At 59.9% G+C, this 16,817-nt stretch overlaps 2 protein-coding genes across 3 annotated transcripts; both read right to left on the reverse strand.

The window, feature by feature from the left end:
- Positions 1–341: 341 nt before the first annotated feature.
- On the reverse strand, positions 342–14,119 carry KIAA0100 (KIAA0100 ortholog). Of its 2 annotated transcripts, none has more exons than XM_030462305.1 (39): positions 13,940–14,119; positions 12,885–13,014; positions 12,581–12,627; positions 12,125–12,287; positions 11,926–12,044; positions 11,531–11,591; positions 11,180–11,360; positions 10,912–11,035; positions 10,520–10,644; positions 10,368–10,435; positions 10,125–10,273; positions 9,752–9,870; positions 9,368–9,531; positions 8,984–9,248; positions 8,658–8,863; positions 7,399–8,494; positions 6,973–7,164; positions 6,691–6,893; positions 6,493–6,611; positions 6,198–6,418; positions 5,899–6,089; positions 5,713–5,812; positions 5,442–5,644; positions 4,828–5,122; positions 4,548–4,705; positions 4,236–4,442; positions 4,053–4,152; positions 3,772–3,954; positions 3,358–3,479; positions 3,124–3,279; positions 2,919–3,040; positions 2,654–2,834; positions 2,488–2,574; positions 2,285–2,395; positions 2,065–2,200; positions 1,776–1,900; positions 1,344–1,445; positions 1,114–1,248; positions 342–922 (listed from the first exon to the last, which is right to left on the reverse strand). In XM_030462305.1, exons 1-39 carry the CDS (start codon positions 14,005–14,007, stop codon positions 740–742), a joined length of 6,717 nt encoding a protein of 2,238 aa, XP_030318165.1. In that variant the 5' UTR covers positions 14,008–14,119; the 3' UTR covers positions 342–739. The 2 variants fall into 2 exon arrangements, with proteins under 2 accessions (XP_030318165.1, XP_030318166.1); XM_030462306.1 differs by having other exon boundaries at positions 344–922; positions 10,912–11,029; positions 13,940–14,085.
- Positions 14,120–14,611: 492 nt separating this feature from the next.
- Positions 14,612–16,770, reverse strand: SDF2 (stromal cell derived factor 2). The gene is made up of 3 exons (XM_030462312.1): positions 16,583–16,770; positions 16,292–16,488; positions 14,612–15,634 (listed from the first exon to the last, which is right to left on the reverse strand). Exons 1-3 carry the CDS (start codon positions 16,749–16,751, stop codon positions 15,347–15,349), a joined length of 654 nt encoding a protein of 217 aa, XP_030318172.1. The 5' UTR covers positions 16,752–16,770; the 3' UTR covers positions 14,612–15,346.
- Between the last annotated feature and the right edge of the window lie 47 nt (positions 16,771–16,817).

Here is a 16,817-nt window from a genome sequence, read left to right on the forward strand (position 1 = left end):
TCTTGCACCGAGCCCACCCCTCTCTGCACTGGCTGTACGCCCCCCGTGACTGATCCCCACACCCCTCACTCTGTGCAGGGAACCACCACACCACCCCTTGCCCACTTTAGGGTTCCCTCTTCAACCATGCACCCACCCCTTACACCCAGCGACCACAGATGGGAACAGGAGAGGGACAAAGGGGATGCTGCCAGGGACCCCGGGGGCCCCAAAGCAGCTGCCCCTGGGGAAGGTCATGAAGCCACATGTGGTGGGTGATGCCGAAATGAGGGGTGGGAAAGCACTGAGCAGGGCACTGTGGCGTGACAGGGAGGAAAGGGACGAGCCTGTGGACCAAGGCTGTTCCAAATAAAAACTCTTTATTTGAAGTCTCTCCCGTTCGCCTTTATCCCAGCCCGGAGCGATCCTGCTGCTTCACTGGGCCCAGGGGCCTGGCCCAGCACCCGCACAGCAGGGAGGGAATGGGGGGAAGCTCGCAGGAGCCCTTGGCACAGGGGTATGCACCCCTCAAAGCAGACATGGGGGTGCGCAGCCCACAAAGCGGCTCCGGAGCACCCTGCGCCCCACCTCCCCATGCTGCTGCACCCCTGGGGCTACTGAGGGCCTGCACATGGCTAACCCTTACCTTGGGCACCGCTGCACAGAGCAGCGCAGGCCCCCCATCCCACCACTGGGATGCCCCTCTGGACGGGGGGAGCACAGGGCACCCCAGTCCCTTCCCGGCCTGCCGGGTGCTGCGTTATTTGCGCCTGCCAAAAATCGACTTCTTGCTGGGGTTCTTCTCGCCCACGCTCAGCCCAATGAGCAGGCGTGCCTTCTCGTCCTCCTCCTGCTGTTGGATGGTCCCATCTGATTTGTTCTCCAGCTTTCCCCGAGCCTCTGCACCAGCTGCTGGCTTCAGGCGTAGCTTCTCCTTGATCACCTGTCGCAGGATTTTAGGGGGCTCAGTACCCCAAGGCCTCACTCAGATGTCTTGGTATGGGTGAGAGGACAAGCTGCCAAGCTAGCCAGGCTGCTTCCCGCTCCAAAGAACCACCCTCATCCCAGGAAAAAGAGCTCTAGCTCCCTCCCTGTGAGCAGGGAGGAGTCACTGTGGGCTGAAGTCCCATGTACCTGTGCCACCAAGGCTTTGCGGCTGTCCCGCTTCACCGCCATGGCAAAGTCCAGCCATGTCCACGTATTGTTGTGGTACTCCAGGCACGGCAGCACCAGGTTCAGGTCACCCCAGTCCACGCTGTTCTTCTCGCCCTGGGTGACAGAGGTGTCAGGCAGAGTGGGATGATGACCCAGGCACCCCCCCAGCCAGACGGGCTGTGTGCCCTCCCCAGCATGTCCAGTCCCACCTTGTAGCTGACACAGAGTGGAACCTGCGGGATCTTGATGTAGATGAAGGAGTTGTTCATGGCTGCACGTTCCTTCATCTTGTCGATGTCATCCACAGGATGCTGGGGACAGAGCAGGAGCCATGAGAAGAAAGGAAGAAGAAAGGAGACAGCTGGGAACCAGCAGGGAAGGGACAGCTGGGCACTAGGCCATGGCATTGTTCCACGAGGGAGAGGTGAGAACAGCTCTGGCACTGAGATGCTGCAGTGATTGCACTGAGTGTGCAGGTGCTTAGTTGTAAAGGATGCAAATATTCATGGAAGGGAGTAAGAGAAAACAGGGACAGACAGGCAGGATGGGGACATCACTACCCAGCCCTGCAGCTGAGAGAAAACAGGCTGGCTCTGCAGCAGGGCTCTCCCACATTCCCTCCTCAACGCAGCAGCAGATACCTCAGGTGCTTTTCGAAATGATCTCCTGACCCCTGATGTCCGATTCAGCCCCTGACCAACTCCCTTCCCAGGGCCCAGCGAGTCATCGGCCACGATCAGCTGCCGTGGCTTCACCACAGGGATCCCTGAGACAAACAAGGCAGGAGGAGATGGTTGGTGTCCAGCTCAGAGCCAGCCATGACCTGGATGCCCCCCGAAAGGCTCCCTGCCCACAGGAGAGACCACAAGTCCCTGCTCCTCAACAGCCAGCAACTGGTGCTGGGAAAGAGGACGACCATGAACTTCTCACCTGTTGTCACCAACTTGGACTTGTCTTCTTCATCCCCCACCTCCTCCTCCTCAACATTGCGTCCGGGGAAGAAGAAACCCATCATCCTGTGAAAGAACTGGTGGGTGAGCTGGATGGTGAGGGGTACCACGTTCACCTGTGGGAGAGTGTGGTGTCAGACCTCAGCACATGCTGCCTGTGCCCCGCGGGACCCTGTCACCTCCCTGCCCATCCCTGGCACCTCGAAGTGCTCCTTGATGGAGATGCCACCCACAGGTGGCCGGACCTTGCTGAAGATTCTCAATGCCAGCTGCCGTCCAGACTGGCAGGAGCTCTGGGGACGCAGCACCACCTGCAGGGAAGATGACAATGGGTGGCTGGGGTGAGGACACGCCACCCATGGGCCCCCAGGGCACAGGGCTGCTCCCATCATCTGCCACTTGCCTTGTATACAGCATTGGGCAGGAGGTTGTTCATCGTGACCCAGCCCAGCTCCAGCAGATGCTCAGCCGTGTCATCAGACTTGTTCACCTGCGCACAGAGATCCCTCAGCCCTGCACATTCCAGGCCCCAGCTTGGGGGCTGCAGGTGGCACCAGCCAGCTCTGTACCTTGCTATAGAGGAAGCGCTGGAGCTCCAGCTCAGCTATTCCCAGCTGCCCGTCCTCCTCGGTCAGGCGCCACCGTGCCTGGGCAAAGTAGAACTCAGTCCGCCGTGCCACGCTCACATCCTCCGGCTGCTTCCGCAGCTCCATCTTGTTGGCTCGCTGCAGCTGGAAATCCTTGAAGCACCTGCAGCAGAGAGGGGAGGGCTGGGATTTGGAAGCCCTGGAATAAAGGGGAGGCAATGCTAGGGAAGCCAGAGATGGCCCCTACCTGATCAGGATGTTCAGCTCCTCGCTCTCTAGCTGCAGATCAGCTTTCTCCTGGCTCAGCTGCTGCTGCAGCCTGTGGTTGAGGTCAAGCAGGCTCTCATTTTTGCTGTCATCCTGCAGAGACTGAAGGACAGACAACCTTCAGCACCTTCCACCCCAGAGCAGGGACTCCTGGGAGCCATGCCCTGCCCTGGATGTGGGCTGACCTTCACGTTGGAGTACATCTGCTTCTCCAGCTGCCGGATCTGGGCAACGTGCTGCCTCACAGCCTCTTGCAGGTGGAGGATACTGCTGCGCTGCTCCTCAGGGTTGCTGGAGATTTCCAGCTGGAAGCGCACCCTTTGTTTCTTCTCACTGTGCTCCTGGGCACAGGGACAGAGGAAGGTTAGGATTGCCCTGGGCATGGTGAGTGACATGGTGACCTGGGGCCATGTGGGTACCTTGCGTTTGGGCTCCACGTGCAGCAGCAGGTTGTTGACTATGTCAAGGATCATGGCATATTGTGCAGGGTTGGTGGAGATCTCTAGGTCGTGGTGGATCAGTGTGAATGTATCTACAGCTCCTATAACGACAAACAAAGGGCAAGTGGTGGGCTCAACATGGCCAGAAAGTGGATGTACATTGGGCCCAGACAAAGATGGCAAGGATGGGGAATGAACCAAGGTGGTTACACTGGCTCCAGCATTCAGAATGTGTCCAGCGTCTTCTGGTGCACTGTCACGTGGCTAGGGACACCTTCTGTGTACACCCTCTGATCTCAGCAGGGCCGAGACAGACCATCCCGGGACTCAGCCAGCACTTGTAAGTCATGCTAGAGCTCTCCCTCCTGAGACACAGTGCCTGGAGGTACCCACCCTCCTGCTTCTTCAGCAGGTCCTCTTTCTCCTGGTTGGCAGGAGTCTCGGGGGGCTTTATCTGCGTGGCCAGCTCGGGGTCGATATCATGGCTGTAGCTGATGTAGTACATACGACAACTGCAGCGAGAGATGATCCTTTGCACTTGCTGGGTCTGCTGGGCTTCTGAGGGCTGGTTCCAATCTGGGGACAGGCAGGGAGACCACAGTCAGAGCACCATGTTGGAGATCCCACATGAGTGATTTTGGGGCAGATGCAGCAGCCAGTTCAGTGGATATTACCTGTGGTGGTGCTGACCATGCCCCCCACTGCCTGCCCACTCTCCATCAGCTCCTGCACCGAGTCCAGGCTCCGCTGCCGATGCTCCTCAATATTTTTCACCTGGGGAGGCAAGGAGACACTGATGGCTGTCCCTCCTCTTCCTGCCATGGTCATGCAACTTACAGGCCTCCCAAGCCACCCACCTCCAGCCAAAGCTGTCCATGCTCCCTCTCAGTGGGGCCACTCTCTGTTGTGGCAAAGTACTGCATGCCATCCAGCAAGCAGGTCCAGGATGTCTTCTGCTTCAGTGTGTCTCCATACCAGGCAGGATGGTGCTGGCACTGCAGCAGCTGGGCCTTGGCAGCAGACACGATCACACAGCCCTCTGTCTCGGCACCACGCAGAACCATCTGTGGAGGGAAAGACCACAGGGGACAGATGAGATCTTCTGGGGCAGGCACGGCCCCGGTGACAGCAAGGCCAGGGATCCAGGCAGGTCACCCAAGGACAGGCACCTGGCAGTTGACCAGCTCGATGAGGCAGTTGCGGTTGTAGATGTCATCAGTTTGGCAAGCGGCAATGCCGCACAGCTGCTCACTGGCCCCCGACTCCTCCTCTGTGAAGACCACGAACTTGTCCGTCTCCTCGATAAGCTTCTGCAGCATGTAGGCACCTGGGGAAGGAGAAAGGGTCAGTGGGAGGCTGTGGAGGGCTGAATGGGGGATGACAGGGTGACAGCAGGCACAACTTTGGGCTGACATGCATGCTGCTGGCTGAAGGCATGTCCGTGCTCACCCCCAGAGGAGGCCCTCTCGGGACGACCACTGGTGATGGGAGCGGTGACTCTGGCAGGGACAGAGTGAGCAGAGAGCGGGCCCCGCTTCAGCTTCTTGGCTTGCAGCTGCGTGTCAATCTTCAGCCCCTTCAGGGCCTCGGTGGAGAGGTTGCGCTTGAGCACAGCCGCTTTCTTGTAGCCGTCATAGAGGCCGAAGGCAATGTCCCGGTTGGTGGTGGTCCAGGACGCCCGTAGGTCCACCAAGTGCAGCTGATGCGTGTGGAAACCATCATCCCCATCCCGCAGGGGCAGCTCCTGGACACAGGGTCAGAAACTCAGCACGGCAAAGCCAGCCCCTGCCCACGGGCCTCACACATGGGAGCTTAGAGTCCTGCCAATCCCCACAGGCAGGGCATGGGGGCCAGAGCCTGGGGGTTCACAGTGGAGCCTCACCCGGGTCTTATACTCGGATGCTGGAGGAAGGCATCCCTTTGGGTTCAGGAGATCAGAGGCCCTGCAGGCCAGTCTCCTCTCCAGCCAAATCTCTCTCCTATTGCACCCAAAGAGCCCTTGTCCAAGGGGGATGCCATCAGACCCACACAGGCTGCCATGTCCCGTGTGATTGCAGCAGTACCTCTTCAGCCGTGCGGTTGCTGTGCCGCTGGTAGGTGAGGGAGGACAGGCTCAGCAGGTGGGTTTTCTTCACCAGGGTGTCAAGCCGGTGGTCAGCATTCTCGTCACAAGTGGAAGCCATGAGGTGCACGGTGACCTGGCTCAGGTCACTCACCATCTGTGTGATGCTCCACTCCGAAATCAAGCGCCGCATTACTGTACCAGCTGGGGAACAGGGAGAGGGGTCAGCTGGGACCCTGCCACCCGTGGAAGCCAGCAGAGCCCCTACTCACCTTGTGGGATAAGTCGCTGAGTGCCACGAGTGAAGATGTGCCCCTGACAGCACTCCACCTGGATTCCCCGCTGCTGGGCAAAAGAAGCCCAGTAGTGGACCTGTATGGGGACAGGAAGCAGAGGCTGAGAGCCCAGCGCAGGCAGAACCAGGGGATAACACCAGACCCTCACCCCCAAGGACTTGCCTGCAACCGCGGGAAGAGTGCAGTGTAAGACAGCTGCTTGTAATGCTGCCCTAACTTCTTCTTACTGGGTTTCATGTTGTGGAAGAGCTTCCCACGGCAGATGGGGCGCGTCACGCTGGTCCAGGTGGCCCAGAAGTTCTGCATCCAGCGGAGGGTGCTGCTGTAGAGCAGGATCCGGGGCTGGGAGTGCTCTGAGAATACACCTGCTGTTAGCCAGCACCACGGGGCAGTGAGATGGCAGCACCCAACCCAGGATGCTAAATCCAGCCCTGAAGGACCCTTGGGACACCATCACCCACCCTCACTGGGCCGTGTCAGGTCCATCCGGATGGAGAGGTTGAGGTTCTCAGAGCGGAAGGCATGGTAGGAATCGTACTGCTGCCCCACTGGCATCTCGGGCAGGAACTCGGGGGAGCGCAGCACCACACTATGGTGGTCATGGGGGTTCCCGTGGCACAGCCACTGCAGGTCCAGTGTCATGCACAGGTCAGGCAGGTGCAGGAAGCAGCAGTCATCATACCTGAACAGGAAAAGAGACCTTGGTAACCTCCCAGGCACTTGTGGCAGCCCTCATGCTCCTGGGCCCACACTCACTTGGAGGCTGTTCGGACGTTGACGTCCAGGTTGCCCTTAAAGACAAACTGCCCAGGTTTCCAGTGGAAGGAGAGGTGGCTCCATTCCCAGTGCATGTTCTCTGTGGTATTGTAGGGGTCCTGCAAGGACAAGGGTGGGGAGAGGGTGGTGTGAGCCAGCTCCACACCACATGCTGCTCCCCAGCCTGGTGGTACCTACCTCAGTGGCCAGCTGGTGCAGGTTGGCCTGTTCAATGTCCATGTGCCAGTCCCCGTGGAAGAGAAGGCGGTTCTTATCCCACCAGGGCAACGGGGCACTGGGGTCCTCTGAGGGCTTGGTGAGGAGATCCACGCACTGGCTGATGAGGGTCCAGGCCGGGTCCCAGCAGGGCCCCCACACGACGGTGTACTGGGAAATTTCAGCTGGGGACACAGATATTGTCTCAGCCTTTTGCCTTATCACCACCCTGGCACAGAGCCCCCTTGTCCTTCCAGCTCTTACAGTGGAAGTCATGGTAGAACTTCAAGGGTGGCATGTTCCTCTCCACTGTTGCATCCCCCCAGGGACGCCCCAGCTTCAGGACCTGTCGGCGCCGGGAGCAGGCCTGGCCACACTGCTCAGCTCCAATCAACCGTCCAGAGAGCTGCCAGTTCCGGATCTCAAAGAGGTAGCGGGGGTAGTCACGGATCCGCACTGCAGGCAGAGGAAGGGCTGAGACACAGGGCAGCAAAGGGACACCGCCCCACTTCCCCCCTCTGGGCCATGGTAGGAACCACTGTCACATCTCTGCTCCCTTCCCACTCCCTTGGACCTCCAAAAATTACTGTTCCTGCTTGGTTACACAGCCAGCAGGTCCTTATCCTGGGAATCCAGGCCACACAGTCACTGTGGTGTCCTCCACAGGCACCCTCACACAAAGCAACTCACCAAAGAAGCTGCCAACTCTGCCCTTCATCATGCGGCACCACTGGGTGACCATCTCCAGACCCTCAGGGGGAAACGGACTGACACTGTCCATGTCCCTCATCTGCTCCAACACCCGCTCTGTGCCATGGAAGGACTCATCAGCCATGGCCACCAGCTCCAGGTGAGATAAGGTCCAGGTGAGGAGGGCCCTCCGCATGGGCGTGTTGGCATAGAGGCGCCGCGAGCGCTGGATGTAGATCTCGATGTTCTTCTTCTCCAGCGAGGCGTAGAGCTCCTCGATCTTGCGGGCAGGCAGCAGCTCACCGTGCTGCTTGCGGAGCGCGGCCACCTTGGCATCCAGCAGCTGCAATCGCTTGGCGCTCTCCTTGCTCTCGTCCTTCATCAACTCATAGTTGTCTCGCAACTTGACCTCAAAGACATCATCCAGGAAGACCCAGGAGAAGTGCGTCACTTTGAGCAGGAGGTCAGGGGGCAGTGCCATGCTGGGGGGCTGCCCACGACGGTGAAGACCCTTCAGCCACTTCTGCACACCCACGGCAGCATCCAGCGTGCGGGAGAAGTCGTACTGGTAGGGGAACTCAACGGTGATGCTGGCGAAGGAGAAGGCCCAGCCACGGTTGCGGAGGGTGCGCAGGGTGGGGAAGGCGCAGCGGTGCAGGATGACCTCCTCCAGTTCTGGCAGCAGCTTCACCTCCACCTCCTTGAAGCTGAAGATGCTGTGTCCGTCAAAGCCGGCAGCCAGCTCAGGGCAGTAGCCATGCAGGGCCCCCCCATGCCAGCTCAGGGAGGTCCTCTCAGCAGCCAGGCTGATGTAGTTGGCCTCAGAGACAAAGGCTGTCAACTTGGAAGAGCTCAGCTCCAGGGACAGGGACAGAAGTCTTTTGGGGAGGGTCCCATCTGGTTGGAGGGGCCCTGGTGTTTCCATAGGGGTGGCCGGGTGGGACTCTGGGCTCTCCAAAGGCAGGGAGGAAGGCGTCCTGTGGCCCAGGGCACTACACAAGGCTTCATGGCACTGCAGGGTGGCCAGGGTGTGATGGTACAAGTGCATGTGGTCAGGGGGGCTCCACAGCACCACCAGCCCCTCGCCACACTGCACCTACAATGAAGAGAGCCACCAGGCACCAAGTCACCCCCAGGTCCAGCCCAGACCCATTCTCCTTTCCAGTACCTTTTGTTGCCAACCAATTCTCCCCTCCCTATCACATCCACCCGAGTCCCACCAGTGCAGGATAAAACAGAGACCCAACACCCCAACTGACCTCCAAGGAGCGGATGCTGTTGTGGTAGGTGACAGAGAGCATGGAGAGGTTGGCCATTGGGTTGGGGATGGCAGGAGCTTTGCAGCATGGCTGCATCTTCTCCATGATGCTCTTCACCAAGGCCAGCACCATGCCCTGGACACTGACCGTGCAGCTCTCAGCACTCCCCAGGATGGTCAGCGTGTCCAGCCGCAACTCCAGGGCACCTAGAGAGATGACACATCAATACTGGAGGCATGGAGGGGGCACACCACAACATCAAAGGTTCTTCTGACTGCCAGGTTGTTGCTGGACAGCCACCTGGGATCAGCATGGATAATACTTACCCACCAGAGCTGACAGTGTGAAAAGGTTCACATCCTCTACCTTCAGATCCACCTTCCAGAGCAGCCCCCAGGGCTCAGCTGAGGCAGAGGGTGGCTGCTGGGTGAGCTTGGCTCCACTGGGCTGTGGGCAGAACAGGGGCAGGACCCTGACCAGGCACTCGGTGCAGGCATCTGATAACTCCACTTGCAAACCCCGGATGGTGCAGTCCAGGAAAAGTGTGTCTGACTGGGCACTGGACATGCCAAGGGGCTGGTTGTAACTGCCCTGTAGGACAAACAGGATGATCTACCAGGCTGCAGGATGTCCTCACGTGTCCCCATGCCACCTGCACAGAGTTGCAAAGGGGCATCCCCCCCCTCTAAGAGCCACCCCTTGCCCCTCACCTGCAGGTTGAAGGAGTCAAGGATGAGGGCTTCTCCCCACACGTGCATGTTGGGGGGATGGGGGGCACGCTGGATGTGCGAGTCATTGCCCACGCGCCAGCAGAGGTGGTCCACAGCCAGCACCACTCGCTGGTGCACACTCTGTGGCCGCAGGTGCTGGTAGTCTGCGGGCAGAGAGGGGGGTGGTGTGTGCAGGCAGGGCTTGCTGCTGCCTACTCAGCTGCCCCTGCACAAGGGCAACCCAGACACAACCAGGCTGGGCTCCACAGCCCCTGGCCAGACACAGACATGGGCAAGTACAGAGGTGGCACAGCCCTCTCTGTGGCTTTCTGGTAGAGACACAGACTCCCAGCAGCCACCCCACTGCCAGCTGCCAGCCTGTACCTGCAGAGATGGAGTTGAAGCCCAGGGCAAAGGGTGGCGTGTCCCCCAGCTGCACTGACACATTGACATTGGAGAGTGAGGCACACAAGATGATAGGAGCTATGATCTGGGGATACTTCCTGCACAGGACAAGCAAGAATGGGTGCTTACTGGGGTCTGGCGTGCCATGGAGGCTGGCAGGGAGCCAGCCCAGAGTGACACCGTCCCCAGCAGGGTCCCACCAACCCCCTCCTACCCCCTGTACCAGCCACCCTGTCCCACAAGCTGTGCACAGGGTAGAAAAGGTGCTGGGTGCCTGCGCACCCTGCCAGAGCATGGTAGGCAAGAGGAAACAAAACTGCGATACCAGCAGCTGTGCTGAGGCCAAGTTTACCTTCCCTTGTGCCCTTGGCTGGGGACAGCCACCGCCTGGCACTTGTGTTTCCGTGCCAAGAGGCCCAGCCAGTGTGAAAACTCTTGGTGGCGATAGTGGATGATGCAGGTATTGAGCAGCACAGCAGCCGAGAGGTCAATGGCTGTGACCTACAGCAGGGAGAGGGCCAGGTGGCAAAGAACTCATGCCAAGAGCTGAAACCCCCACCCCCAGGGGACAGGAGCGTGCCCCGTGCTCACTCACCTGAACACTGGTCTTCAGAGAGTTGTGGCACACAATGCGTTGGCGACTCTGGGACAGAAGAAGGCCATCTGGGGGGAGAGAGGAGCAGAAGTAAGGGGTGGTGAAGGCAGTGATGGCATTCTGGTCCTGCAGGGGCCCTCCTGGTTACTTGCCCTCCAGCTGGAGGTCTACACTCATTTGGTCCAGGTCTGAGGTGGGCGTGAAGTTGCGCAGAGGGATCTGCTCCTCCTCACGCTGATATAGAAACTGCAGCAGCTTCAGACTCCAGGTGAGGTGCCTGGGAGAAGTAGGGAGTCACTGCCAGGCACTGCACCATCATCTCCTCCATCTCCCTATCCCCCATCCCCAGCTGACTGGCACAATAGCAGGGACAAAGACACCAGCCAGTGCCCAGCTGCAGCCCAGCCCAGCGCTCTCATCCCATCAGGGAGATGGAGAACCAGCTCATGAGCCTTCCTCCTTCCCCAGGAGCCCAGCCCCAGGCCAAGCTCAGTCCTTCCCATGGGGGAACTTGGGGCTAGGACAGCCTCTCCCTTCTCCTTACCTCTTCTGGCTGTTCATAGACAGCACCACACTGGTGCTCTCCATCTTCACCTCCACCCTCCTGGGGATGAGCTGCAGTGTGTCCCTGCTCAGCAGAGATGGGGAGTTCAGAGGCTCCCCTGATCCTGGAGAGGGACACAAGGAGTCACTGGAAGGCTCTTGCCCAAACCCCCAGACCCTGCACAGCCAAATTCCTTTGGCTTCAGTGCAAGCGTGGGGACTGTCAGCCCCTGCCCTGCCCAGGGCTTGTCCTTATCCCTGTCCCCAACCTGTGTTGGGATGCTGGGTCCCTGCTGTGACACAGTGCAGCAGTGGGCTGTAGAAAAGCCCTTCGTGCAGTTCTGCTTGCAGTGTCCAGACGTGCAGCCGGACACCCACCAGCCGCCATTTGCTGCTGATCTCCAGTGAGAGGGAAAGAGCCAGGGCCAGCTCTACCAGGCAGCTGTCATTCTGTATGGGGACATTGCAGTGCAAAGGGAGTCACCCACCACTCTGCAGGTGAACCTCCAGGCATGGCCTGGACCCTTGCAGCATCACCCAGCCTGACCATAGCCCAGCCACAGGCTGGGACAGGTTCTCATGGCTCCAAGAGTTGAGTTTTCCCTGCCTCCAGCACTCACCAGCTCACTGCTCCTCAGGACTTTGCTGTTCACCTTTTTCAGGCTCACCTCGCAGATCAGGCTGGGGAGAGCAGAGAAGAGGTTGTGGGTTCTCCATACCAAACCCCTGCCTGTGTGACACAGGAACCCCAAGTCCCTGCACCAAGTCCTCCCAACAGCAAAGCAAACCCCAAATCCATCCATAATTTGGAGAACACACAGCTCGTGCTTCCCATGAAGGGAAGAAGGACCAGGCCAGCCTCAGAGGAGATGATGTGTCACATCCAGGTGACATGGGATGCTGTTGAGTAGGACTGAGAGTTGAGACCATCAGGTTGGGGTTGGAGGAGCCTCCCTGTCCTCTGGGATCCGGGGCCAGGTGGGGAGAGCAGAGGGGCACATGAGGACAGCATTACCTCTTCCCGTTACCATTCAGGAGGACACGGGTCTTGCTGGCCTGGATGTGCCAGAGAGACTCTGAGGTGGCCACATGCAGAACCATGATGTTGATGGAGTCCATGTGGATGGAGAAGAGCTGGGGGCAAAGGTGCTGCCATGAGGGATGTCCAACAGCAGTGCGGCCCACAACAGCCTCTCACCAAGGCAGTGCCTCACCTGGCTAAGAAGCCTCAGCAGAGAGGATTTAAGAGTCAAGTCTGTTCTGTTTCCACCTCCATCAGCTTTTCTGGGAGGCTCCGGGATGGATGACTGGAACCCAAGCCCCTTCTGGAGATCTGTGCGGATTCGCACCTCTCCTAAGCACAGCTCAAAGTAGTGCCTGTGGGAGAGCAGCACAAGCCAGCTCTTAAAAGAGCTCACAGATGGCACACCCAGCCCCATCACCAGGGGTGCCCCCCACCCTGGGACATGCAGGAGCAGCACACTGACATCTACAAGACACTGCCACCCTGGAGAAGAGAGACTCAGTCCCACACAGAGTGACTTCCCCACAGACCATGGGAAAACGGGCACTACAGAGAAGTGTAAAGGCTGCAGAAGGCAGGTAGTGGGGCCAGGGATGAGCCAGGCCCCCCAAGAGAGCAGGGAGGGAACAGGGGCAGGGGTACGTACGGCAGGTCCCGGCTCAGTTTACTGGAGATCCAGATGTTGTCAATCTCCTGCAAGGATGCACAGGTAGATCAAAGAAATGACCTGGTTCTGCCTTGTGATGCTCAACCCAACATTCCCACTCTGCTCCCAGCGCCTGGCATCAGCCAAAAACCCCAAGTTTGGTGGTGGGAGGAAGGCTCTGCCACCAGATATGGGGCTGCATGACAGGAGTTTGGCTGCAGGGACCTTGCTGGTAGCCTGGAAGTGACAGCAGTGTCCTCTCTGCCCTTATCTTCTGGTGACAGCCCCTCACCAGGATACCCACCACAGTCTGCTGCTCCTGCTGGAACTTGAGGCTGATGTTCTGCGCCCAGAAGAAGCCAAAGGATCCGACCTTCAGCTCCGCATGAAGCTTCCGCCGGCACCAGGTGACAGCCAAGTGGCATAACAACCATCTACGGGGACAGGCAGAAAGCCAGGATCAGCTGGGGCTGGGGGCCCCTCGAGCACCATCTCCAGACCCCACAGTTGGATGGGAGCTCCCAGGACCCCTACAGGGTCCCCGCAAGCTATGACACCTCCTCCGGTCTGGAGAGACCCCTTTGACCCCTACACCCCCCTGGCACCCCATGCCCACCCCTGAGAGCTCTGGGCTCCTGTAAGCCCTCAGCCCCTGACCACGCCCTCGCTCAGCCCTAGGACCCCCCAAACCTCTGCAGGCTCTCCCCAACACCTCAACACCTGTCCCCCAGCCCTGTGAGCCACCCCAAACACCTGACAAAATCCAAAATCCAAATCCCCCAAAAGTCCCCCTTAACCCCTGCAGATCCCCAGACCCCCAACACCTCACCCTCAGCCCTGTGGGACCCCTAAACCGATGGTACTCCTGACAAAGCCCCATGCCCCCCCACGACTACTGTGCACCCTCTCCACCCGACACTACCCCAGCCAGACCCATCATACAGAAAAATACCCTCTGCAGACCCCCAAAACCTGCTGTCACCACACTGCCAGCTCCTCCTTGATCCTGGTGACCCCCTCTTTCCAGCCCTATCACTCACCCAAACCCCTGTGGAACTCCTACAGCCCTGCTACCCCTCTCCTAGCCCCTACCTTGACCCTTGCGGCGCACCCCCCAGCCCAGCCCCACCCCCCGAAACCCCTGCGAGACCCCAAGACCCCCTCTCACCCCACTTCCAGCCCCATGGGCCTCCCATGCCCCCCGCACCCCAGCAGAGCCTCCCCTCTGCGCCCCGCCCCGCCCCGCCACCCCCCAACCCCCAGCGAACCCCTCAGCCCCCCCTCTCACCCCACTGCCAGCCCCCTGGACCCCCCCGTTTCCCTCCCTCCAGCCCCGTCCCCCCCTCCCCAGGCCCTGACCGCGCCAGCAGCCCGACGAGCAGCGCGATGAGGAGGAGGAGGCCGAGCAGCAGGACGGGCAGCGGCATGGCGACCCCCGGCCCGTGTTCCTCGCCCCCCTCCTCCCCTTTCTCCTTTTCTCCCTGGTCCCGACCCCGCTCCCGATCCCGGTCCCGCCGTGGCGGTGGCGGGGCCGACCGCCCGCACACCCGGAGTGGCGGTTGCTGGGAGGGGAGGAGCCGGCGGCGGGGCCGAGCGGAGCTTTCCCGGAGGGAGCGGCGGCAGCAGCGGCGGAGACACGGGGAAGGGACACGGGGAGGCACAGGGGACACACACGGGGGGAACGCGGCGGGGGCACGGGGGGGACGCGGGAGAGACACGGGGGGACAGAGAGGGACGTGCGGGAACACGGGAGGGACAAAGAGGACAGCCGGTGTGCTGCTTCCCGGTAACTTCCTGTACACCCCCTCCCACAAAAACAAACGCACCACAGGGAGGGTTCAGGTCTTTTATAGCCTCTCAGTGGGGAGTGGTTTGGGGTACAGAGAGGGGGGTACCGGGGCACAGCTCCCTACGGACAGCAGTGTTTTGGGAGTGGGGTCTGACTCCCAGGGATGGAGGAGGGAGCAAGGGAAGGGTTGGTGGTGTTGAGTCTGCTCCAGGTTGGGTTTAGATGTTGGGCTTGGCTGCATGGTGGATTTGAGGGGAACCTGCTTTAGGTTGGATCTGAGACATGAGGTCCTGCTTTGGGTCAGGTGAGGATGTTGGATTCTATTTTCTGTGGGGCTTAGGACATGGTGACCTGCTTCATGTTGGATCTTGGATGTGGGGCTCTGATTTGGGTCAGGCTTGACTGCTGGGGTCTGCTTTGAGCTGGGTTTAGGAGGTAGAGACCTGCATCATGTTGGATCTTAGACATGGGGACTAGCTCTGGGTCAGGTGTGGATGTTGAGATCTGCTTTGGGTTTAAGATGTGGAGGTCTGCTTCATGTTGGAGCTTGGATGTGGGGAATTGTCTCATGCTGGATCTCAGTCCTTGGGCTCTACTTTGGGTCAGGTCTGGACATGAAGACTTGCTTTGGGATGGATTTAGGATGTGACGATCTGCTTCATGTTGGATCTTGGACACAGGGACCTTCTTTGTGTTAGGTCTTGGATGTGAGGACCCACTTCGTGCTGAATCTCAGATGATGGGCTCTGCTCTGGATTAGGTCCAGACACTGGGATCTGCTTTGTCTCAGATTTAGGACACCAGGCTCTGCTCTACATCGAATTCAGGACTTTGGGATCTACTTGGTGTTGTATTTGTGGCTCTGCACCCTGGCATGTGTCAAACCCACATTGGTACAGGGCCCATCCCCCACATCAAAAGTGTCCCTGAACCCCACTGGGCAGCACCTCGGGGCTCACTGGCAGTCTGTCTGTCCATCACAACTCAGTGTGGTACTGCTCTGCTTTGAAACCCTCGCTGGGCTGCATGAAGATGCCCTCCATCACCTTCCAGTAGTTATTCTGGCTGGAGGTGGCCATGCCATGCACCTCCTTCTGCCCATGGATGGGCCGCCCGTACTGCTCCCCCGTCACCGAGAGGAAGACCTCGGTGGAGGTGTGCTGGAACCGAACCTCTTCCTCCCGAGCCCAGTAGGTCCCACTGCACACCACTGTCCAGTCATCCAGGTAGTCACCCTCGCCGTCCTCCCCGAAGGCGCTCACCTCCTGAGGGGGGGGAAAAAGAGCTTGTTTGGGGGCTGGGAGGAAGAGGAGGGGTTAAGGGAGGTGAGTTGGGCTCCGAAGGGAGGAGAGAAAAGGTCTGGGTCTAGGGAACAAGGTGGAGGACCTGGGTGGGACTGGGGCTCTGTTGGGACTTGGGGAACAAGAGGGAGCTGGTAGGGACCCAGCTAGGACCAGGGAAGAAAAGTAGGGACATCAGGGATAAGGAGGGCCCAGGAGGGACTCGGGGACAAGGTGGGGCTGATGGGGACATGGGGACCCAGCTGAGACTAGGGAACAGGGCAGTTGCCCCATATGGACATGAGGGACAAAGGGCACCTGTACTAGACTGGGAAATAAAATGGAGCTGGTCGGTACAAGGGGGACAAGGAGGACTCAGTTGGGAACAAAATGCTGTCAGGGACATGAATGACAAGGGGGACACAGCTGGGATTGGTAGTGACAGGAAGACCCTGGAAGGGGAACAAGGTGGGGCTGGCTGTCAGGGACATGGGAGACATGATCGGGACCACAGAACATGACAAAACTCTTAGGGACAAGGGGGATCCAGTTGGGACTGGTAGGGACGGGGAGAACCCGGCAGGGTGACAAGGGGGGTGCCTCTGGTGAGGTGGGGGTGATACGGGAGTCCCCGTGGGGTACCTGGTTCCCAGAGAGCGGAGAAGTGAAGCGGTGGCTGTGGAGGTTGCGGCCGGTGCCCAGGTGGGTGAGGCGGATGGCCTGGCCGCAGCGCACCGGGGTGCCCCGGGGACAGGCGGCGGCCGTGCGGGGCCGCACCCGCCAGTAGCTGTTCCCGTCATCCGCCGCCGACACCCCGGTCACCGACTGCTGCCCGCTGCCTGCAGAGAGGGGAGAACTGCGATCAGGCCCCGTTACCGGAGCCGTAACTCACGGTGCCGGTGTACCGGGTGTGTGTGGGATGTATCCCGTTACCGGAGCCGTAGCGCACATCATGCGAGTGCAGGCGGACATTGTGCCGCACGTTGAGCAGCTTGACCACGGAGCCGCAAGTGACAGGCCCGGAACCGCCGCTCACCGCCGCGCCCAGTGCCAGCACCAGAACCGGCAACAGCACCGGCACCGCCGCCACCTCCGGCCCCATCCCTCCGTTGCCGCCGGAAGCGGAAGTGGCGCCGCTCCGCCCGCCCGGAGGTCGCGGCTCGTCTGC

The sequence above is a fragment of the Calypte anna genome, chromosome 19 (genome assembly GCF_003957555.1).
Source record: "Calypte anna isolate BGI_N300 chromosome 19, bCalAnn1_v1.p, whole genome shotgun sequence".
In the NCBI taxonomy this organism is placed as follows: Eukaryota; Metazoa; Chordata; class Aves; order Apodiformes; family Trochilidae; genus Calypte; species Calypte anna.

Coding starts and splice junctions, on each gene's coding strand:
- KIAA0100 (XM_030462305.1), bottom strand. CDS start 14,007: ATGCCGCTGCCCGTCCTGCTGCTCGGCCTCCTCCTCCTCATCGCGCTG. Junction 13,015..13,939: donor CTCGTCGGGCTGCTGGCGCG/GTCAGGGCCTGG, acceptor CTGTCCCCGTAG/ATGGTTGTTATGCCACTTGG. Junction 4,153..4,235: donor ATGGACAGCTTTGGCTGGAG/GTGGGTGGCTTG, acceptor TTGCCTCCCCAG/GTGAAAAATATTGAGGAGCA.
- SDF2 (XM_030462312.1), bottom strand. CDS start 16,751: ATGGGGCCGGAGGTGGCGGCGGTGCCGGTGCTGTTGCCGGTTCTGGTG. Junction 16,489..16,582: donor TGATGTGCGCTACGGCTCCG/GTAACGGGATAC, acceptor CCCTCTCTGCAG/GCAGCGGGCAGCAGTCGGTG. Junction 15,635..16,291: donor CTCCGCTCTCTGGGAACCAG/GTACCCCACGGG, acceptor CCCCCCCCTCAG/GAGGTGAGCGCCTTCGGGGA.